We start from the raw sequence: 27888 nt of genomic DNA on the forward strand, positions 1-27888 counted from the left end.
AGAGATAAAATTATCTCTAATATTATTATTTGTCAACATATACATTTTGGCTTAATTACTGAATATGAAAAAAAATTACTATGATCTTTCATATGTTGTAATATGTAAATGTGTCACATGTAAATGAAAATAGAGTAAAACAATATTTAATTTAAAAAATATATATTTAAAAAAACTTGATAATTTGATTAACATGACATTTAATTCCAAATAACACTAAAATTGAAATATTGAAAAATGTCAATTTATGGATAAAACATAATTATCAATTGTTTAAAGAAATGCTTTAAATATATTGTTTTGTGAAAGAAGAAATGCAAACCTAATAAAAGTTTTATTTTTTACAATTCTTAATTAGGTTTCAGTTTGCCCGTATGTTATCTTTGTGAGGTTTAAAAACATTGATAAGAAACAAGGGGGAGAAAAATTTAAGTTATTATTGATACGCGGCAACCGTTGACACACGCGCAAAACTTATAAATAGAAACGTGTAGTACCCGTAACGTAGAATTGTGTCCGGTACCAGCAGCTTGTAGCTCAAAACGTAACTATGCCACCAACTGACAATCTTACTGCCGTTCTCCATGGAATAAATGATTTGCGATTGGTAAATATTTATCGATTTTTTTTCAAATATTTCACGTTGGATATTTTTATTCGATTATTTTGATAAATCTATAGTTTCTCGCAATGAGAAGACAATTTGTCGGGCAATATTTATTACCACATCACTTTTTTCGAGGTTTCCCTGGGTCTTAACTCTTGTGTAACTGTTGTTGTTCACATAATAACTATTTTAATTATTTAAATATCATTTATATGACCAGCAGACACAATTGATTTATTACAAACATGATAAAAACATTCAAATGGTATTATTAATTATTAAATTACAGAAATATATTTTAGTTTCAATATATTTTTAAACATGTTTATAATTAATTTTTCTTTGAATGCATTCTTGAGGCAAATTGGATGGCATATAATTTTAATAAATGATTTTAAGTTTATCTAGTATAACAAAACTTATTCTTTTTGATTGAAAATAAAGGTAATTAAAAACGATTTTCTTGATTGTCGTGTAGGATTCAAAAGAATACAATTGAAAACACGTGAACTGATTATTATGAATGAAAAACTAGTTATATTAATGCATTAAATTTGTAATGCTAGCATACGAAGCCATACGTTCTTTTTCCTTTTTTGTTCGGAAGTAGATAACAGGTTATATAGTATACTTTAATTATCCTGCTACGTTATACAGTATTTAGGAGAACTCTATTGAGATAAACATGAATATTATTTGTTATTGAGATTGTTTACATTCCAGTTAAATAACATTCAAAAATATTATATAAAACGTAGGGATTAACGACGTTCGGGACGTTTATTTATGGAAAGATAAGATGTTATTTTTTCTCGCATGTTGATAACTTATATTAGCAAAATAATATGTTTGACCCTACTATGACACTATTTATTTTGTTTATTTGGTACACTGGATGTTCTGTGATATCCTTCGAATTTAATATCCTCCGAAGTTACTCAATCTTTGACACATTTCTAGATGTGAAAACTGAACGTCCTGTTTGAAAAACTTATACGTTATTAACTGAAATAAATGAATATACCGTCAAAATATCAATTTTAAAACTATTTTACTATAGTGGACCACAAGAGCATAATATATGGTGATGTGGTAAATGATTAACTAATTGAATACATTCACTTTTAAATAAAATGAGCAAAATTTCAATTTATTTTGGTTATATTTGACGTCTTGATTGTTTCAAGTCCCATATTAAGGTCCATATTTTACTGAATAAAATTAATTAAAGATATTGTTTACGTTTTTATTGAAGCTGTTTCTCTTCAATACATCACAATGCAATTACGATTATTTTTAGTTTACTAATGAAATTGAAAGTTAAGAAACTTAAAATAAAATGAATCTTGTACCAATGGTCATTTAAATTTACTAATGTATGATTCTCTTCATTAAATAACAAAATCATCATTACGAATGCTGAATAGTAAAGTCTTTTCGACGTTAGTTACAACTTTAGTCTCCCATTTTTCAGATCTTTTTCAATGATCTTGACCCATATCCAAACCATTGTAATGTGTGTCTCTGAATGTGTTCCTCAACTGTGGCAATAACTAAATAATATAAATAAAGTTTTTAACTGATGTACTATGAGATCTAACACATGGCCTGAAAAGTCCCGGGCGTAACAAAGAAACAACATCATCAACGTAATCTTTATCAACAGTCAAACAATTATTCCAGCGCCACTCTAACATTTCAATACCACTTTTGTGTTGCTGTCCACTCAGATGAAGATCTTTTTGATTTCGGAGTGAAGTGATGGATCCATTTTTCATCTATTATCATATATAGACCCAAAAATTTCGGTTTGTTACGTTTAAACATGGCCAAATACTGCTCAAAATCATCAGCACGTTCTTGTTTTTGATCAACAGTGGGTAAACGCGGCACCCTCTTTGAACAGAGCTTTCTCATAATCAAATGCTCATGTAATATAAAACCAGCATGTTATTTTGATATCTTTACGATGTTAGCTAACTCACGTAACTTCACTTTTCGATCATTCAAAACGATTTTGTGGATTTTTCATGTTTTCTGGTGTTACTACCTCATTTGGACGTCCACTGCGTTCTGCATTATCGTTGTTTCTACGACCACGTTTCAAGTCAGCAAACCAACGTTTTATTGTTATTATTGTTGAACTACTGTGAATAATGACACAAAAAATAAGATATATACCATTAAATTTAACGTACCCTACTAAATAATATAAGTTTTTACATTCTCTGCCATTATACATCTATAATATATTATAATTTTTACTATATATTACCTTTTTTTCTGAATTGTATCAAATTTTCACAAATGTTTTATAGAAATTTGACTTAGAATTACCAACCAATTTTTATAGAATTAGCAAACAATAAATACCACCTGATGTATAGATTATCGAAGTGCAGATGCCTTTTCACTTTGTTTGGTTTAATTATTAATTGTTTTTTTATAATGATTAGCTGTGATCATTTCACAAATCTGCATTGCAGGTAGTCGAAGTAGTCAAGGTGACAGGACGGTTCTCCTATTATTATGATAGTGGCGGGTTCGAATTAGACCAGGGCATAGATTTAATGTATGTTTGTGATATTTTTAATAAAATCGAACAAGGAACAAACATTCCAATGATGCTAGTAAACCCTAATGTCTTCTGGATGATCTCTAAGTTGGCCACTCATTAGTCGGTAGGCTTAATTCCGTCATTCAGATTTCATATTGAACGTAGGTACAGTCCAGATAGGCAAAAAGGCTCTAGAGTATTATTAAAACTAAATTCTCAGAAAAAAGAAAATCCAAAAAAGTCATTAAGATAATATGCCTCTCTGATTCTACTTTCCACTCTATTCCACCACTAAATCATTATCATTACATCACTTACTGGTTCAAAAGGTGTTTTTGATTGTTTCTATATTTGTTATTTTAAATTTTTGTTTGCAATTCCATTCTTTTATTTTTTACATGCGTTTATTTTTTGCTTTTTTTATGTTTTAACATATATTCTTAATAGTTCATCCTCGCCATCATCCTGATCGTGGATCCATAAATAGCGTGAATCGGAGATAGTGTTTACTTCACAACTAATACGCTGCTAATGGTGCCGCAGGACTTCAAATATGTTTCATTAAATTTCACCACATTTGGCGATCGGTTTTATAGTAAAATAATGAGTAGACTTACACATTTACCAAACTTAATGCTTAAACGTTGCTACAATTTTGTTGCATCAAATTTAAACGGGCAGTCCAATTCTCATGTCTCTACAGTGCAGTTTCAGTTATTATTAAATAACAGGTCAATTGAAATGTCCCCGGCCTACTATAGTAAAACACATTTTTTTGGAAAAATTATTTTTTTTACTCAACATAATTCCCTTCAAGAGTGATACACTGATTATAGCGACCCTCCAACTTTTCGATACCATTTTTGTAGTACGATTTGTCCTTTGCTTCAAAATAGGCATCAGTTTCCGCAAGCACGTCTTCATTCGACGAAAATTTCTTTCCAGCGAACATTCTTTTGAGCTCTGAGAACAGGAAATAGTTGCCGGGGGCCAGATCTGGAGAATACGGTGGATGAGGAGGCAATTCGAAGCCCAATTCATGGATTTTTGCCATCGTTTTCACTGACTTGTGACATGGTGCATTGTCTTGGTGAAACAGCACTTTCTTTTTCTTCAAATGCGGCGGTTTTTCGGCGATTTCGTCCTTCAAACAGTCCAACAACGCTATGTAATAGCTGTTGATAGTCCTTCCTTTTACAAGGGAGTCAATGAAAATTATTCCATGCGCATCCCAAAATACAGACGCCATAACCTTGCCAGCCGACTGTTGCGTTTTTTCACGCTTTGGAGCGGGTTCATTGTGTGCAGTCCACTCGGTTGACTGTCGATTGGACTTCGGAGTGAAATGATGGAGCCATGTTTCATCCATTATCACATATCGACACAAAACTTGGGTTTAGTACGCTTGATCATCTTCAAACACTGCTCGGAATCATCAACTCGTCGTTGATTAAGATTTTTGATTAAGAACTCGCGCGGCACCCACTTTGCACAGAGCTTTCTCATACCCAAATATTCGTGAATGATATGACACACGTTCAGTTGATATCTTTAGAGTGTCTACTATTTCATTCAATTTCAATTTCTCTTTTTGGCGTCCACTGCGTTCACCGTCTTCGGTGCTCATTTCACCACGTCTAAACTTAGCATACCAATCCTTGATGGTTGATTTTCCTGGGATAGTGTCCGTAAAAACCAAGTTTTTGCTTCAACCATGTTTTTTCCTTTCAAAAAGCAATATTTTACAACACGCGAAATTCCTTTTTATAAATTTTTTTCACAATAACAAAAGTTGCTTTACTCAAAATACTATAATAAAATACTAATTCACAAACTAATGATCCGACAACTGTCAAATCTATGTGTCAGGCCGGGGCAGATATTTTAAAACCGACAACCGCCGGCTTGGTTGGCGCAGTGGTAAAGACGGCAGGACGGTCCACCTACAGTTCCGATAGTCGCGGGTTCGAATACTGCTGGGGTATGGTCGTAAATTTATGCTTGTGATTGTTTAATATTTGTGATTGTCCTAGGCAAGAGTGTAAAATCCGACAAGGAAAATGATCCCAGTCAGGCCAGTAACCAGGCTGGGTAAGACCGAATGTCTTCTGGGATGATTTCTAAGTTGGCCACTCGTCAGTCGATAGGCTTAATGCCGAAGACCGTGGTTCGGAACTCACGTTAAACAGTAGGTCTAGTCCAGATAAACCCTCGTTGGTAAAAAGGAGACTTTAAAATATATTTAAATAACCGACAACCAAACCTAAATTATTTTATTTATTACAATAGTGGTTTAACAAGAGTAGCACTGCTAAATAAATCTAGAGATGGTCAACACTTCACAAAGCGACCTTTTAAGGAAACTATTTTACTATTTATTTTTTTGGGCACTAGCGTCAGACCAAGACTTGGTGTTCTAACTATATACTTTTTAACAATAAATACACTTTATTAATAAATACTACAACTTTTTTAGATTTATTTACAGCTAATATATTATCTGCTTGTTTTAGGAACAAAGGCCTATTCCGGTACCAAAAGATGACCGTAAGTACTTATCTTGTAATTATCTTTAAAATTATTTTTATTAGCAGACTTATACTTTCTCAACTCTAATCTCCAACAAATATCATAGCATTTTTCAGTGTTCCTTTACGTTTTCTGCAATTCTTGATATTGTTCTTTGGGTTAATGTGATAAAATATGTTAATATATCTGAGTTTGATTGCATGCTCTGCTTTACGTCTATGCCTATGCTTCTATAAGCGCTTGCTTGTACATAGAAAACTTAGGGAAATTATGCAGTTGTTACTGTATAAGCCTAGTTAAATTAAATTAAATATGCTATTTTAATTGAATTAAAAATTAAATTTAATTAAACTTTTATTAATTTAATTTATTAATTAATCAGATTATGTGTTAAAATACTGAAATATTTCTGCTCATATTGACAAAACAATTACATTATATCTTACTCGTAGTAGCTTATTGTATTTTACACGTTAACATAACGTTATATCATAAATATCGTCAATATTTTCATGTAAAATTATGTGACCTCGAAGCTTGCTAAGCAGAAAACATATTTAAAAATTCTAAATGTAAATTATGTTATGCTATTTTGTTTGGTTATAATGTCAATACAGAAAAATAAAAATATCTTAAGGGTTTATTGATCTTAAAACAAATATTAAAGTTGAGATTGGCCATAACTTACTACGAAAAAGGCGGAGGTACTATGTACCTCCGCATGTATAACGTTTCCACATATTTTTTTATCTAAAATAATAAGATATTTTTGTATAATGTTATTTCTGAAGTGATGCGACGGAAAATCGGAAAAACCATTTGGTTTGCTTTTTAAGTACTAACTATATCATATGAGGAGTCGTAGAAATATCGCAGGCAACTGCTTCTATGGTGTAGTGATTAGAGCGTTTAGCTCATACGTGGATTTCTCGGGTTCGATTTCAGACAGGCGCAACACATTTTTATTGTTCTATTTTGGTTAGAACATTTGTCAAATTATCTAGGCTAGCTAGCGGAACCCGGGACCTGAAGCATTTCTTACTTTCAATCATTGTTCCTTTATTCCTATTTTTTCTCATACGGGCTATGCCATTACTTGGCCTATCCATTGTAATACTTAATAAAATAACTGCGTAATTTATTGGGTAAATATATTAACACTAATAAAAAGAGAAAAATAAAAAATTTTTGCAAAAAATAACCAACCGACTTCAAAAATAAATAAGGAATTCACTAAAAATTAAAAAATAATCAAACTTAGATTTTTAACACAAAAAAAGGTTTTAAAACAAAATATGTAAATAATAATCGTTATGATAACTAATCTTATATATAAAAATGAATCGCAAAATATGTTCCTAAGCGCATAACTCAACAACGCCTGGACCAATTTGGCCAAATCTTTTTTTAAAATGTTCGTTGAAGTTCAGGGATGGTTTTTACGGCGAGAAAAATTAGAATTATTGCTGGAAAAACCCTAAAAATAGCCCTTTTTGTTTGAATTTGTTTCGTGTATCAGTTGACAATTCATCTGTCATCTGTCAAAAGTCATCTGTAACAGACAACTTTTTTTTTTTAAATTTGATATGACTTGAACTCAAATCCTTTTAATCCGTACGAATTGTTTTATTTATTTAAAATTTTTTATTTGTTTAAAATTTAATTCAAATTTTAAATAAATAAAACAATTTGTACGGCTTAAAAGGATTTGAGTTCAAGTCATATCAAATTTAAAAAAAAAAGTTGTCTGTTACAGATGACTTTTGACAGATGACAGATGAATTGTCAAGTGATACACGAAACAAATTCGTATATCGTGTTTTGTGCAGAGTGTTTAGTTAGTTAGTGTTTGTTTAGTTCGTGATTAGTGAAAAAATAATTTATATTTGATTCGCGTGAAGCGCGAGCGCGACATTCAACTAATAATCGCGCAAGTTTGAATCCAGCTGCTTTCAGTTACGATGTGTCAATTGACTACAGTAACTACCAATGTGTTGTTATTGGTTCTATGAACTTGGTTTGCTCACACTGTAAGGCATTAAAATACAAAAACGAAGCCAATGGATTGTGTTGCGCAAATGGTAAAGTGAAATTGATACAATTGGATCCACCACCAGAACCATTGTACTCATTGGTTTCAGGAATAGGAACAGATTCTATACACTTTTTGACACATATTCAACAATATAACAATTGCTTTCAAATGACTTCATTTGGGGCAACAAATGCAGTTCGGGAAAATTTTATGCCAACTTTCAAGGTATGTATTATAGCAGTTACTCATAATTATTTTAGCGAACAAAATTTTCTGTCACCAAAGTTAAGATGTGTTACTAATCTTCAATTTCTTAATCATTACGAAATATATCACTTAGTCATCATATTATATGGTGATTCAGTTTCAGTGACACTTTTATTATATTTTATATTTGATAGATATTAGTTAAAACTAAATATATACTTTTTAAGATCAAATATTATTTAAGTTTGATCATTGACAATCCATTAATTTATACCACACCATAATATTTTTTTTATTTACAGATACAAGGGCAAATATATCACAGAGCAGGTTCACTGTTACCAGTGTCAGATAGCGACAACAAATTCCTGCAAATTTATTTTATGGGCAATTCACCACAAGAAATTGATCTGCGTTGTGCACATAACAATTTAGTAAAAAGGTCTATTGTAGAACAATTACAAACTTTATTTCATCAACACAATCAATTGATTATATTGTTTAAAACTGCCCTGGATCTGATGCCATCCGATAATCACAAAATTGTAATCAGAGCTGATAAAACACCTGCAGGTCAACATACAAGACGTTTTAATGCACCAACTATTGATGAAGTTGCTATCGTTGTAGTTGGAGAAAACTTGGAATCCCGTGATATTGTTTTACATCGTCGGAATTTTCAATTACAACCTATAAAGGAAACACACCGCTCATATGATGCACTGCAATATCCCATTATATTTTGGCAAGGTGAAGATGGCTACGATTTATCAATAAAAATGATAAATCCCATTACAGGTAACTAAAATATTAGTTTAGCTATGGCGATAATATCTCAGTCACTATATTATGTATTTTAATTTTATATTTGAATGTTATTAAAACAAAATCTGTTTACAGGTTCTGAAACCAACAAAAAAGTCAGTTCAATGAACTATTATTCATACCGCCTAATGATTCGGGAAAATGCAGATAATCACATATTGAAATGTCGGCGATTATATCACAAATATGTTGATGACATATATGTTAAAATTGAAACGGAGAGATTAACATTCATCAGGTTGAATCAAACCAAACTCCGATCTGAAGAGTATATTCACCTTCGAGATGCGATTAATACTGATGGAAATGCACAGAATGTCGGTCGGATGACTATTCTTCCAGCAACATACATCGGAAGCCCTCGGCATATGCACGAATATGCTCAAGATGCCATGTCGTATGTTCGTCATTATGGTACAGCAGATTTGTTCATCACATTTACATGCAATCCGCAATGGATAGAAATTAAGCAGGAGTTATTACCTGGGAAATCATCCATTGATCGTCATGATATTACAGCCAGAGTCTTTAGACAAAAGTTGAAATCTTTAATGAATTTCATCGTAAAACATAATGTGTTTGGTGAGACACGCTGCTGGATGTATTCTGTGGAGTGGCAGAAACGAGGATTGCCACATGCACACATTTTGATTTGGTTGGTTGAAAAGATAAGGCCAAATGAAGTTGATGCAGTGATATCAGCTGAAATCCCTAATGTACAAGTAGATCCTGGATTGCATGAGGTAGTTATCAAAAACATGATACATGGTCCCTGTGGAACTCTTAATCAAAATTCACCGTGTATGATGGATGGTAAATGTTCAAAACGATATCCACGGACATTAATATCGGAAACAATTACTGGTAATGACGGTTATCCATTGTATCGTCGCAGATCGACAGCAGACAATGGAAAATCAACAATTGTCAAATTAAATCAACAAGATATTGAAATAGATAATCGTTGGATTGTTCCATATTCACCCATTTTATCAAAGACATTCAAAGCACACATCAACGTTGAATCTTGCCATTCAGTGAAATCGATTAAATACATTTGCAAATATGTAATCAAAGGGAGTGATATGGCTGTGATTGGAATTGGTGCAGAGAATTCTAATGATGAAGTTACCCAATACCAAATGGGCCGCTATGTCAGTAGTAATGAAGCAGTTTGGCGAATATTTTCTTTTCCTATTCATGAGAGACACCCTTCTGTTGTTCACTTAGCTGTGCATTTAGAAAATGGACAAAGAGTGTATTTTACAGCACAGAACGCAGTACAAAGAGCTGCTCAGCCACCATCTACTACATTAACCAGTTTTTTTGAGACATGCCAAAACGATGATTTCGCACAAACATTGCTATATTCTGAAATGCCAAAATATTATACCTGGAATCAATCCTCAAGGAGATTTATACGACGGAAACAAGGAAAACCAGTTCCAGGATATACAGATGTATATTCCACCGATGCGATTGGCCGGATTTATTCAGTACATCCAAGCAATGATGAATGTTTTTATTTACGACTGCTATTAGTCAATGTACGTGGCCCAACATCATTCCAACAGTTACGAACTGTTGATGGTGAATTGTGTGGATCCTACAGAGAAGCCTGTCAACGTTTGCAATTGCTTGAAAATGACGCTCATTGGGATCAAACTCTCAATGATGCTGTAATATCATCACACACTCATCAAATACGAACATTGTTTTCTATAATCATATCTACATGCTTCCCATCAAACCCAATTGATTTGTGGATGAAGTACAAAGATTATATGTGTGATGATATTTTGTATCAAATACGGAATAGAATGGGAAATCCAAATATACAAATCAGTGAAGAAATTTACAATGAAGCATTGATTTCAATTGAGGACATGTGCTTGATAATGTCAAACAAACTATTAATTCAATTAGGCCTGACCGCGCCCAATCGTCCAATGCATGACGCTTTTAACCAAGAGTTGCATCGAGAAAGACTGTATGATCTCAACGCTTTGAAAGAATAAATTCAAACAAATCTTCCACTGTTAAATGAACAACAGAAGTATGTATTTGAAACTCTTATGAAAGTAACAAATGATGAAACTGGAGGGATTTATTTCTTAGATGCACCTGGTGGTACAGGAAAAACTTTTTTTATTTCATTAATATTAGCAACAATTCGCTCACAAAATAAAATTGCACTTGCACTCGCTTCGTCGGGAATCGCAGCAACTTTGCTTGAAGGTGGTCGAACAGCCCATTCAGCACTAAAATTGCCATTAAATATGCAAAGCAATGAAACTCCAACCTGCAACGTTTCGAAGAACTCTGCAATGGCAAAGGTTTTGCAGCAATGTAAATTGATTGTTTGGGATGAATGCACGATGGCACATAAAAAATCTTTGGAGGCTTTAGACAGAACCTTAAAAGATCTACGTAGCAATAATAACCGATTTGGTGGTGCAATGATTTTATTAGCAGGAGATTTTCGTCAAACATTGCCAGTGATTCCACGATCAACGCCAGCTGATGAACTCAATGCATGTCTAAAGTCCTCCAATTTGTGGAAACATGTTAAAGTACTTCATTTAAGCAAGAATATGCGTGTCGAGTTGCAAAATGACCAATCTGGAAACATATTCTCTAAACAACTCATTGACATTGGTAATGGCAAATTTCCTATAGACATGTTGACGGCTTGCTTTTGCTATGACTATAAACAAGTCCCAGGGGCAATCATTAAGTGTTTGTGGTATTAATCTAGAAAACCCATGTTTCTCACATGGTCAATTGTATGTTGCCTGTTTCCGTGTTGGAAAACCATCAGATTTGTTTATCTATGCGCCAGGTAATCAAACAAAAAACATCGTATACCACAAAGCAATATAATGATAATAATAATAATAATTATGATTCACATGATTAACAATAAAGCGATTACTTACTTTTCAATCCTTATATATGTTTTATTTAATTATTTTTTATTCACAACGCCCTATCACCAGGGTGATGGTTCTGTTCAGGAGAATTTTTTAAAATACGTAGGCACAAAAACTGCCACATTACAAATCTTTTTGACAGGACGAAGTCTGTCGGGTCAGCTAGTTAAAAATAAATAAAAACCTTCTTTAACATATCTACTACACGTATTTTGTATTATACTATAAACATATATATTTTGTGACATATATAAAAAATTGAATTACCAGCAAAACAAATCTAAATTAATATAACTGTTTGGGTTCGGCATCGACTTTAGAGTAGTCAGTCGGTAGTAGTTAAAATAATATTGTAAATAGATAAATAGGTGTAGGTAGGTATTAAGCTAAATTGTGTGTATATAGTAGAATATAAAATACGTGTAGTAGATAGGTTAAATAAGGTTTTTGTTTATTATTATTTAGTTATTACAACGATTAATATGTACATATTTTGTTTTAAAATGTTTTTTTTTCTGTTAAAAATCTAAGTTTAATTATTTTTTAATTTTTAGTGAATTCCTTACTTATTTTTGAAGTCGGTTGAACTTTTTTATTAAAAATATTTTATTTATATGATATATTCAGTAGCGTAGTTATAAACATAAAATAAATTTGATATTTTCAGTAAACTAACAGTTTTGCTATTAACGATATGGGAAAAATATGGTGAAAACATTAGTTAAATCAACATTCATTGGATTACTGACCATTACTATTTGTTACTATAGTATGCTTATAAATAGTTAATGTTAGTTGTATGTACCATCAATTCTCGCCAATGCATTTCATAAAACTTTAATTCGGTAGAATTTAAAATATGTGGATTACTTTTTCACATACCTTATATTGCATTTAAACTACTTAGACATATTTTTTAACAACACTATCCAGAAATCTTTTTGCAGTTTGATTCCGTGCTAAGAATTCTTGATTATTTTTGTTATTCAATTATTAGATTCCAAAGTCAATCATCTATTATGTGTTGAATCACAATCGCAATCTTTAAGGTGCGATAGATAGAAATTTGAATTACACGAACGTTTTGAGCATGACTTAGAACTGATTAGTGTTAAAACTAACAATTTTCTCTCAAGTTAATTTCACTTGCTGGCGTTTTTTCCTCATGCACAATCTTCTTAATTTCTAAACCTATGAAATTGATTTGAATTATTTCCCCCGGAAAGCTTTCGAAGGTGATGTTCACTTTGATTACTTCTCAATGAGTAGGCTTCATAGATCAGGAATCATAGACGGTTGAGGTCAGTGTTGTAAATTCAAAAAATAAAAAATATATATAAATCCATATATATAAGTTTAGACGGAGAACGCTGTCAAATTAAATTTATTAAATAAATATCATTAAAAATACATTTTTTTGTCCACGATTGACATCAATGCGAACTAATAAAAATAATATAATTGTGATCTAATGTTTTACTAATTTAAAAATAATTACTGTAACTAATTAATCTGATATTATATATAACTTTTTGCTATTAATACCTTTTCAGTTTCATGAATTTACATAATATTTTGATATAATTAAATACTAAATAATTAATTTTCAATATGTTTCAAAAATAAACGGTAATAATTTAAACACATTACCATCAGTAATGATATTTTATATATTGTAATTTTTAATTGAAAACTAACAATTTCAGAGGTCCTTTTGCAAATGGAAGTAGTTGGTATTTGTGGTTCCGATGTTCACTATTTGGTTAATGGAAGAATTGGACACTTCATAGTTGAAAGTCCCATGGTTATAGGTAAGAATAGTGGTAGAACAGCAGCATTTTACTTAAAAATATAATTTAAATCTACTATTAATACTAGGTGTTTGCATGTATTCTGATAATTTTTTCGCTTTAAAGAATAATTTATTGAGAAATATCGGTCTATATTAATCAGCATATTTTCCATCATTACTTACAACTTTTTTCGACAATCGATCGTTTTCGTATTTCTTTAGAGTTTGAAAATCGTGTGCCAGACAAGCCTTATTATCACACCACGCAGCGTCGTTATCACATCACGCAGTTTGCGGTACATGAGTTAATTGCTCGCCGGAGAAGGTCGAGACAATTTGGAATTAGAGTACGACGGGGTAGTGTCTGCTGTGATACAATAAGGCCACCAAGAGCCGAATAAGTTATTGGCTTAAAATATCGGCCAGATCGGTAATACATCTATTGTCCGAGAAGCGAAGAGTGGAGAAATATCTCGAGTAGAGCTCGGATATAAAATCGTGAACTTGGGGGACGTCTGTTTCTCTATGAATTTGATTATTTCTGACGAAACAGGGGGCATTGATTATTCTCCTGAGAATTTTGTTTTGAAAGACTTGAAGACGTTCCACCTGGCTAGGTGAAACGTATTTTAGATAAACGCTGGAGCCGTATGGTACGATTGATCGCACCAGCATCTTGTACAGGAGGGATTTTATTGAGAGAGGAAGCCTGCTCGCCCGGTTGATGAGCGGGAACAGCAAATTAACAATACCTTGACGTTTATGGAGAGACCTTTGAATCTGGGAATTCTACCTAAACTTGCGATCGAAGACAAGACCGAGATAGGTGGCTTCTTCTGATCATGGGATTTCGGCGTTATGTTAAATAAAGCGGGTGCCAGGAGGGAACCTTGTGGAACTCCTGCGTCGATGGGTTTCCGGCTAGAGAGAATATCCTTAATCTTCACCTGGAACTATCGTCCTGTCAGAAATGATTGATAAGAGTTGTTAAGTCATCGGGTAGATCTAATCGGATGCATTTCGCCACTAAACCTTCGTGCCAAACCTTGGCAAAATCTTTGGTTAGGTCTAGGAAGACCGCTCCAAGTCTTTCACGTCGGTTAAAATGATGGGCCTGATGAACGGCTGAGTGTTTGGCGCGGAACCCGAATTGCTCATCTGGAATGATACTGTTTGTCTTCGTAAAATCATTAAGAGCATAAAGAATTGCTCTTTCAGCAAGCTTGGAAATGGAACTTAGTAGGCTGACAGGTGTGTAGTCAGAAGGCTATGATTTAGCTCCTTTTTTGTCGATAACTGGGATGAATGCATGTTTCCATGTGGATGGAAAGTGTTGCAGCCTCAGAATGGCATTGATGATATTAGTTAGTTTTAAGGAAGATTATCGAAACCCGGGGCCTTCTTGTTCCGAATCTTGCTGATCATTTGCGTGAGTATTTTAGGAGTAATTAGATGGTTTAAAGCATAAGTCGGAGACATTTGATAATGAACGGATCGATTTGAATAGAACGCGCTATATCTTGTAAGTAGGTTGAGTGTGTTAAAAGTTGAGTGTATGTTGTGTGCTGAGAGTATTTTTCATAGCTATTGCAACGTATGGCCGAGCGTTGCCACATCAAGAGGATGACTTAGCGTCTGCTGTTTTTTGTACACTTTTTTGCTGTTTTTGTTTGCAATAATTATCAATGTGTTCATTTGATATCTGTATAAATTTGTAGAATAGATTCATTCGGTTTTAACAGCTCGTATACTACACCTTGCTGATCCTACCATATGCGCAGCAGGCCTTTATGACCATGAATGGGAATCGCCAAGAACCCGTTATGTTGATATTATTCAAAATGACATTTTCAGCCAATTCATGTGGTAGCCATTTCAGACCTAAACATTTAAAAGCAGTTCATTTATTAATTGCTAAAGTGTTTTAAATTTACTTGAGGTTTTCATTCAATACGTTCTGCAATGTATTTATTTTTTGGTTCTCCAGACCGTTGTTTGGTATTGACATCAAAATTATCACTTTTAAATGGCGAAAGCCACAATTAATAGTTTGAATATCATGGCGCAGAATCACGATAAGTTTCTGAAAGTGTTTGTTGGGCTTCGAAAGCAGATTTCTTCAAATCAACAATCTTCCATCAATGCAACTTTGAGCGTTTCATGATTAGCATCTGTATAACTCAATAATACTTTATATTATGTTGAGAAATGTCAAAACCACCGAAAAACTTCTTAATTGAGGAGTTAGTTAACACTTGTCATTGAATGGATACCGCTGATCTAAATTCATGCAAACATCTAGTACTTTAAATATAAGTTTATGTAATTATGCTTTTTATAGGGCACGAAGCTTCTGGTACCGTAGTTCAAGTTGGAAAAAACGTCAAAAACCTCGTACCTGGTAAAAAATTGTCTATACATATTTAATACCCATAATTCTGAGCTTCACATACAATTTTCAGGAGATAAAGTAGCCATCGAACCCGGTGTACCATGCAGAGTGTGTTATTTATGCAAAACAGGCAGCTACAATTTGTGTCCAGATGTTTTCTTCTGCGCCACACCACCTGATGATGGTAACCTCTCAAGATATTACGTCCATGCTGCTGATTTTTGTCACAAGTAAGTTATAATTTATTTTTAGCCGAGTTTCCGTAGTCTTACAGTGTTGACATAAACAAGAACAGTTATTTGTTATATGACACTCAACATACATTAATATATATTTTTATTACATCTTGCATTACATATGCTTAGGATAATCTTAATTTACACGTTTATTTATTATTATTGTTCTGTTTTAATTGCACTAACACAGCAGAAAAAATAATGCAATATATTAATATAACATTAATCTGATATTTTGAAATCTTTTGTGACTGTTCCTTTCGTCTTTCGAGTAAAAACGATCACTTTTAAAACGGAATAAACTATTAGACTACTGGTATATTAAAGACACTTGTTTCAAGATGTTGTTACTGCTGTTAAAATGTGTCCAGGTTTTAATTCTACTTAGTATAATATTCAAATTTGTAAACTTATCAAACATATAGCAATTGATGGTAAAGTAATATAGTAAATGTTTTTCTATCGCCGCCCATAATTCTGTGTAAACATTATATCTATTTTTGGTTTCGATTTTTTACTTTGGACTGGAACTTTTGAACTACATTTCGTAAATCAACAAATGAGTAACTTGTATTCAATACTTTAACTTTGTATCGATTGTATTAAACCTTTAGAACGATATCTAAAATAGATAATTTCTGGTCGGCTTGACTGGCGCAGCGGTAAAGGCGACAGGACGGTCCTCCTGCTTTGTTCTTAGGCATATTGTCCTTAAGTAAGAGTGCAAAATCCGACAAGGAAAATGATCTCAGTCGAATAAGTAACCAGGCTGGCTAAGACCGGATGTCTTCTGGTATGATTTCTAAGTTGGTCACTCGTCAGTCGGTAGGCTTAATGCTCAGGGCTATGGTTTGGAGGCCACGTTAAACTGTAGATCCAGTCCAGATAAACCGTCGTTGGTAAAAAGGAGACTTAAAAAAAAAACAAAAAAAATTCTGGTTAAGTGCCATACCCAATAAACAGTTTTTTTTAAATGTTTTTAAGATCGTGATTTGCGACTGACCCCTGTTATTAAATTGACATGTAGAGTGATGCAAAATAAGTTCACAGACATTAAAAAATAGCGTCTGATTCGAATGTAAAAATATTTTAATATAAATTATTATATAAATAAAGTGGTGCAGATGTAAATTAATTTCTACGAATATCACAACTGAACGAGATTGATCCGGATTAACTTACTACTCCACGCAAAACGGTTTCAATTCAATTGTTTAATTTACCATATTTGTCGACACGCGCCAGTGTTGACCCGATATTGAGAGATCATTCATAACGAATTGGTTGTGGGAATGAAACTATATTAAGACAAGTTTTAAACGTCACTTGAATCAATGAAGCTAATAATTTATTGATGATTTGATATTATGATGGCTCAAAAGTTATTATTGGATGCAGTCTTGTTTAGTCTACAAACAGTTATCGAATTCGATTTATGGATAGGCTCTTAAAGACCTACTAGAATAGACTTTAAATTTAGTTTTGATTATTTCAATCGACTCAAAACAATGTCCTTGAAGAGCTTTTTAAGTTTAGGGAATAGTCAGAAGTTCAACGGAACTAGATCAGGTACGATATCAGGACATAGTTGTTGCGGAGAGATGTGCTGACTTTTTGCGAATAATTGATTTTTTGAGAAAGTGCTAGGTGAAAAGCTGTGTTGTGAAGAAAAACACAAGGCAATGGATAAAAATTCCGACTTTTTATTCATAATTAATAGTTTCACAGCAAAGGGGCATAACATTTAAATAATAATGTTGACAATTTGGTCTAACGGAAGGAATTCATAATTTGTTTTTGTCATAACAGTAAATTTAATTTAACTAGCGATCGCCCTGTGGTCGAAATTCGTCCACAATGTATTAAATTATTCATATTTCTCTCATAATAGAGTAAAAAGATTAATTTTAAAAGTATTTGTTACTAAAACGTGTTTTCACAGTATTTTCAATATAAGATCAGAAATGTATTTGATATATAACATTAATAAAAATAATAAATGTATGTATATTAAAACATATTAAAATATACGCAAACTATCTGAAGATCTAACACTCATTAACATTTTTTTAATTGCATATAATTAAATCTCATTTCTATTAACTTTCAATAATCAACAAAATATTAATAAGTGTAAATTACTATGCCACTGAACATTATAACAAAATATCATAAGTAAGATTATTTTCAGAACTGATTATTTTCACAACTTCAGGGCATCAAATATAAGTATACATGATCTTTCTTTATTTTTATTTTGAAATTGATATTTAACTTTAGCAGGTATATTAAAAGAATAGCGAACACAATTTATTTTTTACATTTTAGAAATTTATATTGGAGAATATATTTACAATAATTAAATTAACTATCGATTTTCCTAAACGGTTTTTAAAAAGGTTTATAAAGTAAATAATGAAAATAATTATTACAAGGTTCAAAGAATAAAATGTCATATTATCACATATCTTTAAAAATTAAATAAACAATAAAAACATCAAGCTAATAATAATAAATTTTTAAATAAAATTGCATTCTTCTTTGCTTATTTATTTCACTCTTCGATCTCGCCCTTGCTGATAGCACATCTTTAGTTTTTCTTCAATGGGTTTCATTTATCTGCTTTCTACTTTGTCTTCGTCCCAATTAAAATTCTATGAAACTATTTTATAACCGTTAATATTCTAGGTAATATTAATTTTAACTTTTGATGCACAAATTAACGTATTTATTACCTGCAATATTTGATTACTGATTTATTAAGAAATACATTTACTAATGAAACCTGAAATTAATCAGCAGTGAATACCACTAAAATTTACGGAAAAATTCTTCTGATTGAAACTTTTACTTTTGATATAGTATGTCTCTAGAACCATATCACTTAATAACAGTCCTTAAGCAAAATCAATTTTTCTTTTTTTTTCTTTTTTTCACCAGATATCAAATTAATTTCGTAAAATTTAAATATCTTGTAAGCAAAGAAAACAGACAATTTTTGTTATTCTCGAATTTTGTTAATCTATGTAAGGATGAAATTTTCATATATGTCGGGCTTTTCTTTCACAGCCTATATATATTTTCCGAAAAAGCGAGCACATTAATTTGGTTTCTATGCAAAAAAAAATTAAAATATAACTTTACGTGACCACTGAAAGTAACGCAAAACACTGCTAAAAACTAAATTTTGTCTTTACCAAATTTTATGCCTGCAGGTGCCCCCGTTTTCTTCAAAAACGGAGGCAAAATTTTCGCTATGCCGATTAGTATAGAGAAGAGGAAAAAGATATGTTATCCATTTATTCTTATTGAAATGGAACATAATATGATTTTGAAGTACATTTCCGCTAAGGTCACCGGAAATAATTAAATATTCAAGAAACTTTTGTATATTTATTTAATAGCAGTAATATATTACTTAAAATTTGCAAGTGCATATATATAATTAGTAATATTAGTAATTATAAATATAGTGTGCAATAGTAACGTATTATACAAAAAATAACATAACATTATACATAATAGAGAAAAATATTAGTAATTTCCCAGTCATTATTCTTTATGTCAAAGATTGTATTTTAGAGGATATGTTAAAACAAAATACAATCCAATAAAATATATATTGGTATTGTTAAGCGGAAAGTTGTTATTTAAGAAGAAAAACTAATTAACTCTAAGTTAAGAATAGTTTAATCTAACTAACTATTTAACTCCAAACAGTTAAAAAGAAAAGACAACTTTTTTTAGTTTTTTTAATTAACTCTCCTACTGTTGTTAAACTTCCATAGAGATTATCATTCTAACTATTTTAATAACAATCGGTTTCTTTAATGTATCACTAAATAATTACATTTTTTTTTAAATATTACTCTTGCTTCTTTAAATATCTGGGTAATAATTATTTTTTAGTCAGTTCCTTAATATATATATATATATATATATATATATATATATATATATATATATATATATATATATATATATATATTTATATATATGTAACACTGTAATTAGTTTTCAGAATATTGTTATGTCTACATATCTTTGATTTCCTATTAATAATGTTTAAATATAGATAACACATTAATATCATTAAAGAGAATTTTTAAATTTACTTTAATAAATATATTTTACGATTTATATTTTAGGCAACCAATAAAACTTGTTATTAATTCATTAGACTGATTCTTTTAGTTAATATGTTCTCTATTAAAACGTAACGATAAATATAAATCGGTTGCCTTTTTAACATTTACATAATATTTAATTTTATAATATTTATTAATAATTTTTTTATGTTTATTCAAGATTGCCATCTAATATGGATTTGGAAGATGGTGCTCTTATGGAACCTTTATCTGTAGGTGTGCATGCAACAAAAAGGGGACAGGTACAAGTAGGAGACAGTGTTCTTATATTAGGCGCAGGTCCTATTGGTTTGGTTACCCTACTATCTGCTAAAGCTATGGGAGCTTCAAAAATTATTATAACAGGTTATTATTATAAGAAAACTTGTAGATTGATGTAGGAATTAAAGAGTATATTTTGTAGATATTCTGGACGTCAAACTTCAAGCGGCCAAATCACTAGGGGCACACTACACCATCAAAGTAGAGAAGGGATGGCAAGAGGATGACATAGTAGAGAAAATCAAGAGTTTACTTGGAGAAGAACCAAACAAAACTTTTGATTGTTCAGGTGTAGAACAGAACGTTAGAATAGCTTTGAAGGTATTTAAATAACTTTTTGTGTATTTATTTTTGTCATAATTTATTTACACAGGTAACCAGAAGCAAAGGGATAGTAGTTCTAGTCGGTATGGGTAAAATGGAACAGACATTACCTTTATCAGCTGCTATATTTAGAGAGGTGGACATTAGAGGAGTTTTTCGATATGCCAATGAGTATGATAATTCAATATTTACTCAACACTATAAGTAATTCAAATTTTGTTTTCAGTTACCCCACAGCCATCGATATGGTATCATCGGGAAAAATTAGTGTGAAACCACTTATCACTCACCATTACACCCTTGAACAAACTGAACAAGCTTTTAAAACTGCGAAAACACAAGAAGGAAACCCAATTAAGATTTTAATTCATGCCAATCCAAATTGGAAACCTAGTTAAACAGTATGGATTACAAATTAACAGAATTTAAACATAAAAGAAAACGCTGTGTTCTTGTTACCTTTAAAGTACCTACATTTTGTTGTTATTGAATATATTGTTTAATGTATACGCGTAGAATGTGTATATTGATACATATATTAAATGTTGTCGATATGTTACCAAAACATTAAAATAATACAAATATATTTTACAGACTAACGCTTTTAATCTACAGAAAAAGTTTCGTGGAACCTATAATACCCGATGAGTCTAGTTTCTGAGTTAGAGTTTCTGTCTAGTCCTATATACCCATAGAATGTCAATCAAATATGTCTCCATATTGACTTTTATACACTTTCATCTACGTTCCCTATCATTGACTTATTCCTTATTTCATCCTTTCCATTTCCTATTTCTGCTTTATCTTATTTTGTTTCTCTAATTCATAGTTGATTTTCTATTTTGAATTCTGTATTTACTTTTTGCTACTTTTGTTGGTTCTAGCGTGTTTCTTAATATTATGCTTTTTTTTCTCTCCTAATATTATTTTATCGATTTGTTGATTAGTGGGATATATTGGTAAATATGTTGTCTACATAAAAACATATATAAAACATGGAATGGTAATTTGTATAGAATTATAAATATGTGTTTTAAGATCTAATAATATTTAAGTAAAATATTGAAAACAAAAACAATATCTTTTTATTACAATATTTTTTTATAACCTTTAATAATTATCAGCACTATTTTTTAGCCCACCGATACCAACCTAAATTTTATAGACGGGTTAGGTTTGATGTTCCGAAGTATCGGACAATATTCTATATCTTTTTAACTAGGATAAAATGAAATATTATGTAATATTGGATGGGTAAAAAGCTTTAGTTCTTTGAAAATTATTTTAACAGTAATAAGTGGCGACTTACTGAGCTGAAAGCGCAGATATCACTGGTCATCAGACCTTGATCGACCAGATAGATTTCTAAGTGGCGCTTTAATAGCGCTTATAACATACATACATAAACATTCATTTCGGATTCTGGAAAGCGGATTTAACACTTCCTCAAAGTCACGTGCTGTCAAATCTTCATCTTATGGTTGAAGCCAAGTCAAACTCATGATTGAGTTGTAGAATTGATTGATGAAGTAATATACTTGATTCTGTCTATTCAAAGGTTTCCTGATTTTATTTAAACTCTAAATGAAGCAGTTTTTGAAACAACAAACCACAGTAATACGATTACCATAATACGATTTTTCTAATATGTTTTTAAAAGTTGTAATGTAATAAAGCTTCATACTTGGTACATATATTGGAGTAAAGCTTTTGCGTTAGATGGTAAATGGTAGAAAGTAACCTTTATATATATATATATATATATATATATATATATATATGTCATATTGCTTAGTTTCGAGCTTACAACTGTGATCAAGAATAGTGTTTAAAACTCAAACGGTCTTAAACTCTATATCTCTTAAATAGTCTATATATTCTTTGAATTCAAAACAGGCAGTTTGAAAGGCATTAAACACATTCATTTTATAGTTAAACCCTCCATCTCTACGTTAAACGCCAGGTTGTTTAAAATATTTTTAAAATCGTTTGCCTTCTTGCTAATCGCAATAACCTTTGGAGGTACTCCTTTTTGGTTACTGTTTTTACAATTTTTGTGGATATGAGATCAGATTGAAGCTATTTAATCCCATGTTTTGTTTTTGGGTTTCTTGATGAACCATCTGGATTAGAGCGACACAATAAGATTATAATAGGAAACAGAAGATTATAAGACTAGGACAAATTCTTTACCAGCTTTCTTGCTTTTTTTAAAGAAAACACAGATCGTATTGGTGGGGTAATATATAGGAAGATGTATCAGGAGCTCCTTAAAGCTAAAAGAGTTTAATTAAAGATAACTAAGGTATATGTAGTGCATTATGTGTGCACAAGGTCACGGTTTACAAGGTGGGGTTGGTATTACTGTTTACTTGAGGGGTTACTGTAATAACTGAAATAAATCTATAGCATATTCAAAAACGTTAAAAATTATTAGACAACCATCAATCACATTTTATATTATGATAATTATTTTTAATATTATTATATAAGTTATTATAATTAGTTAATACATATATTAAATAACTAAAATATGTAGATTTTAGATAATAGATTATATTAGATAACATATATATAACATAAATATCAGAAGTTTTACACAAATAATTTTATAATAAAAACACAGAAATTAATAAATATTACAGTTACAATTACAACATTTAATTATATATGACTTGTGTTACATTTTTTAAAAAGTTATGAAACTACAGTTTGTAATGCTGAATATATTTATTGAAGTATTTTGATATCTCAATGTAAAAAATATTTAAATAATTTAAAAATATGTTATACTGCTATGTAACGATCAATTTGTAAAAAATGTAATTATCGAATGGATATTTTAAACACTGATTTGTAAGATAAATTGTATTTTTCTATCTATAATTTTTAAACGGCAACGTAAAGCCGAAGGCAATAAATTCATTGTTGAGTCTAGGTTTTTACAGGCATTCCGATACCCCTCTTATTTTCTGAGCGCCTAATACAAGGCGGGCCAGCCAAAGTCTATACATACCTTTCCCGCATTCTTTTCGTAATAGCCCTGATGTTTAGAAAATTTTCTACCAGAGGGCGATAGACGCCGTAAAATATCTGCATTTTTGGTTTATATTTTATTATTTAATTATTTACAATAGTTAAAAAGTAATATGAAATATTTAGATTACATTTAAAAAATTAAATAGATTATTAAAAATTATTTAAAATTTAATTTAATCAAAACCCTTGGTTTATAACTACATAAATAAAATGCGTTTCTACAGGTAGCGTGGCCGAGCGGTCTAAGGCGCTGGTTTAAGGCACCAGTCTCTTCGGAGGCGTGGGTTCGAATCCCACCGCTGCCAGAATTTTTTTAACATGATTGTTCTTTTTAAATACGTATTTTCTTCGCAGTTTTTCATTTCTCCAAGCTCATCTAAATTTGGGTATGTAATGTGATATCAGCAAAAATAAGTCGCCGAAAATATCTATATCTATGTCTATTTTTATCGTTATCTGGGTACGTGGCAGATATTTGAATGAATTGGTTGTCATCGCGTAACTTAGTTATGATTTTTACAGAGTAGATAATTTGGAAAAAGTTGTTGAAATAATTATGTTACATTGAAATTTTTTTATATAGATTTTCAACAAGTGTAAAAAAAATTAAGGATTACATTTAATATTAAAAATTCTAATGATGTGGTCATTAGTTCCAATTTTAGTGAGTCAATTTTAATAGTCAAAGATCCTGTAAATTTAACAGGCTATCGTAAAACTTCTCTCGGAGAAATCGTGAAAAGCTGCTAAAAATACCTTAGTCAATAAACAAATTAAAATTTTTGTTCATAAATATTACATATGGCTTCTGTAGCATTTACAAAGTTATTTAAGCAAACATTGTGTACTTAAAATGAAAGTTCAACACAGTCGCCATAAGAATATTTCTTTTTACAAAATGTCCGACTATATTAAATAAAGTTTTATGTGATAACTTTCCACTGCAATTTATATAATATTTATTGTGGTTAGTAATATGTATTATAGGAATTGCTTTTTTAGATTTTCACTTAACATACGAATTTAACTATTAGGTGCTTGCAGGTATTTGAAATGCGAAATATTAATCTAAAGAACTGTTAAGCAACAACAACTCACCTAACTATAAAATTCGATAGTTTTAGCATTTATCTACATAAAACACCGATTTTTCATTCAGTGTTAGTGTGTAGAACGCTCAAAATTGCTTATTCGACATTTATTACTTTTGTTGTTTGATTTAAATAGATTAGTTGCCGAAGCCCACCAAACATTATTAGAATTTTTTTGTATATTTTAAAGTCTCCTTTTACCAACAAGAGTTTATCTGGACTGGACCTACAGTTTAACGAGGGCTCCGAACCACAGTCCTCCGCATTAAGCCTACCGACTGGTGAGTGATCAACTTAGAAATCATCCCAGAAGACATACGGCCTTACCCAGCCTGGTTACTGGCATGACGGGGATAATTTTCCTTGTCGGATTTTGCACTCTTGCCTAAGGACAGTCACAAACATAAATTTACGACCATGCCCCAGCAGGATTCGCACCCGCGACTATCGCAACGGTAGGTGCGACTGTTCTGCCGCCTTTACCACTGCGCCAACCAATCGAATATAGTCTATTATCAGCGAATATAGCCTATTGTCAGCAAACATCAAGCCGGTCAAGGAGTTTGGAAAAAATTATGAAATATCGATCCCCTTTCGCGCGATTTCTAAACCGAGTGTTGAAGAGAAAAAAGTGTCCGAGAACAATTCCAATTAGTGATATATTCATGTGCAATTATATGTTTTAACCTTAAGGCCTTACTGGACATTTTAATTACGATGGTTAATATTTTAGAAATAATTTAGATGTAGTAGTGTTGAGGTAGTGGAGTTTAGGACAGTATCTAGATTTGGGTCTAAAGCCTCACCACATATTATCAGGAAAAAGGGCGTTTAAAAAGCTGATAAAAACATCATTTATATTATGGACAACCTCAAAAATCCCAATACTTATTTGTGCACTCTGTAGTATTTACTCTCTATTATATGAATATATTGTTGAATATAAAACATATCAGTTTAAAATAGCTAAGAACTTCTTGTTCTGTTAGATGGTCTTGTTTAAGATATAAGCTATTTCTTTGTTAAAAAAAAAACGATTTATAGAATTTCTTTAAAAAGTCAGATGATCACACTTTTTTTTTGAAGCGCAGATATATATCAGTAAGATGCAATTGACTAATGGCAAAGTCAACATAATAAATAATTTAATTAATATTTTCAATACAATTTGTAGCCGGCTTGGTTGGCGCAGTGGTAAAGATTACCGGACGGTCCACCTACTGTTGCGATACTCGCTGGTACGAATCCTGCTGGACATGGTCGTACATTCATGTTTGTGATTGTTTAGTATCTGTGATTGTCCTAGGTGAGAGCGTAAAATTTTACAAGGAAAATGATCCCAGTCACGCCAGTAACCAGTCTGGGTAAGACCGGATATCTTCTGGGCTGATTTCTAAGTTGGTCATTCACCAGAACATAATGACAATGGGAGAATCTATTATTTATTATTAGGCGTTTTCATGTATTTTGATAAAAGATGTGTATTGATAAAAGTGCAAAGAATCAATGTAAATAACTGTTAACCAATCTAACCTAACTATTAATTTCAACGATTTTGACATTTCTGTGAAATAACAGTTTTTCATTTAGTATTATTGACTTATTCAGTTTTAACATTAGAAAATACAGAGCTAACAACTTAAGTAATTTTCCGCTAAAGTCAAATACTAGTAACAAAAACTACAAGTAAAACCCTTTTAGACACTCTTGAAACTTATCCATTATATTCAGATTGACTAAGACGAACACCCATCTGAAATTATCAGGGAAATTTCAGCCACCTTCTCATTTGTTGAACCGTTTTAAACTTTTCGTAAAATTACATCTATTACTATGATGAAAAGTAGTGCAGTGGCAACATCTCTTTGGGGAACATTGGTTCGGATCTCGGATAAACTTGTTAAATCATTTCGCCCCCGCAGACAGCTAGCTAGTGGAAGCATCGTAAGATATCCGAAGAAGTTCAAAAAGTTGTAATGAACATGTTCATCTTTAAAAGCTGCCCAAAGGACGAGTGTATACGATCGATTGTAGAATCAAAAGCTCCATATTATGTCGGACTGCGTATAACCGCTATTAGGTCTGAATCTGTCCTGCTCTTCTGGAGTCCGCCTTTGAAGTCATGATCATTTATAATCTTTATAAACACATTTCCAAAAATTGCTAGAAGACTTATACCTTGTTCAATTGTTCTCAATTGTTAGAAAGACACGGGAAAAGTTGTAAAAAATGATAGAAAATGTTTTCATTAACATATGTTGTATCAATTTTTCTCAGTGAATGTCTTTCTAACTCTAACTTCTAACTAATGTAAAATTTTAACAAAAATCAATCAAAATGCAAAGAAAAATGTTAATTAAACCTTCAACAAGTGTCATAACAGTAACAGTGGTTTCTTGTACACAAAAGAGTTCAAGTTCAGTTCAAGTGTACCTCACCAGATTAAAGGTAACTGGCACATATTTGAATGAACAATGTGATTTTATCAAGTTATTATAGTCTGGTATGTGTATGTTACGGACAAACAGCAGTTTCAAACATTTTGAAAAATACTTACGTATATATAATGTATGAACCCATATGTTGACAATGAAGCAAAGCAAAGTAAAAATAAGCACAGTCTAGTATCTAGTGTAAGTATTCATAGAACTTAATATGTTAAAACATGTCTAAATACAGATTTTGTAAAGTACTTAATGAAGTATTGCATGCTTATAACTTTGTAAAGCTATTAACTCAATAAACTGCAAAATTACAATTTGTGCATTATATTTACTCAAATATTACAAGAAAATTTGATATAATACTGTATACACTTTTTCGTTGCATAGAGCTGCTTTTGTGTTATAGGTTATAGTACCTAGTATGTAAAATGAAAATTTTGGTAGCCTTGTCAAATACATTTGCGTCTG

The 27888-nt window shown here is 31.3% G+C and overlaps 2 protein-coding genes and 1 non-coding gene across 4 annotated transcripts; all 3 read left to right on the forward strand.

Annotated features, from left to right (window-relative positions):
* Positions 1-443: 443 nt before the first annotated feature.
* On the forward strand, positions 444-21441 carry LOC143191285 (sorbitol dehydrogenase). Of its 2 annotated transcripts, none has more exons than XM_076396200.1 (9): positions 444-607; positions 5678-5711; positions 13400-13504; positions 15827-15886; positions 15948-16107; positions 20422-20606; positions 20665-20843; positions 20896-21017; positions 21073-21441. In XM_076396200.1, the coding sequence occupies exons 1-9, from the start codon at positions 551-553 to the stop codon at positions 21242-21244; spliced, it is 1074 nt and encodes a 357-aa protein (XP_076252315.1). In that variant the 5' UTR covers positions 444-550; the 3' UTR covers positions 21245-21441. The 2 variants fall into 2 exon arrangements, with proteins under 2 accessions (XP_076252315.1, XP_076252316.1); XM_076396201.1 differs by having other exon boundaries at positions 505-607; positions 13400-14853; positions 14920-15886.
* LOC143191284 (uncharacterized) lies at positions 7620-11706 on the forward strand. The gene is made up of 4 exons (XM_076396199.1): positions 7620-7774; positions 7835-7953; positions 8238-8733; positions 8836-11706. Exons 1-4 carry the CDS (start codon positions 7702-7704, stop codon positions 10776-10778), a joined length of 2631 nt encoding a protein of 876 aa, XP_076252314.1. The 5' UTR covers positions 7620-7701; the 3' UTR covers positions 10779-11706.
* Positions 21442-24108: 2667 nt separating the features above from the next.
* Positions 24109-24190, forward strand: TRNAL-AAG (transfer RNA leucine (anticodon AAG)). The gene has a single exon. It is a non-coding gene; the product is annotated as a tRNA-Leu (tRNA).
* Positions 24191-27888: the final 3698 nt, after the last annotated feature.

Source organism: Rhynchophorus ferrugineus, unplaced genomic scaffold, assembly GCF_030347505.1.
Source record: "Rhynchophorus ferrugineus isolate W39M unplaced genomic scaffold, kcgeb_rfMv2 rfM2, whole genome shotgun sequence".
NCBI lineage: Eukaryota > Metazoa > Arthropoda > Insecta > Coleoptera > Curculionidae > Rhynchophorus > Rhynchophorus ferrugineus.

What these genes read in the sequence shown, in the direction of transcription:
- LOC143191285 (XM_076396200.1), top strand. Translation starts at nt 551, where the DNA reads ATGCCACCAACTGACAATCTTACTGCCGTTCTCCATGGAATAAATGAT. An exon ending in TCCGGTACCAAAAGATGACC is followed by an intron (nt 5,712 to 13,399) that starts GTAAGTACTTAT and finishes TAACAATTTCAG; the next exon opens with AGGTCCTTTTGCAAATGGAA. An exon ending in GTTTTTCGATATGCCAATGA is followed by an intron (nt 21,018 to 21,072) that starts GTATGATAATTC and finishes TTTTGTTTTCAG; the next exon opens with TTACCCCACAGCCATCGATA.
- LOC143191284 (XM_076396199.1), top strand. Translation starts at nt 7,702, where the DNA reads ATGAACTTGGTTTGCTCACACTGTAAGGCATTAAAATACAAAAACGAA. An exon ending in ATTTTATGCCAACTTTCAAG is followed by an intron (nt 7,954 to 8,237) that starts GTATGTATTATA and finishes TTTTATTTACAG; the next exon opens with ATACAAGGGCAAATATATCA. An exon ending in AATGATAAATCCCATTACAG is followed by an intron (nt 8,734 to 8,835) that starts GTAACTAAAATA and finishes ATCTGTTTACAG; the next exon opens with GTTCTGAAACCAACAAAAAA.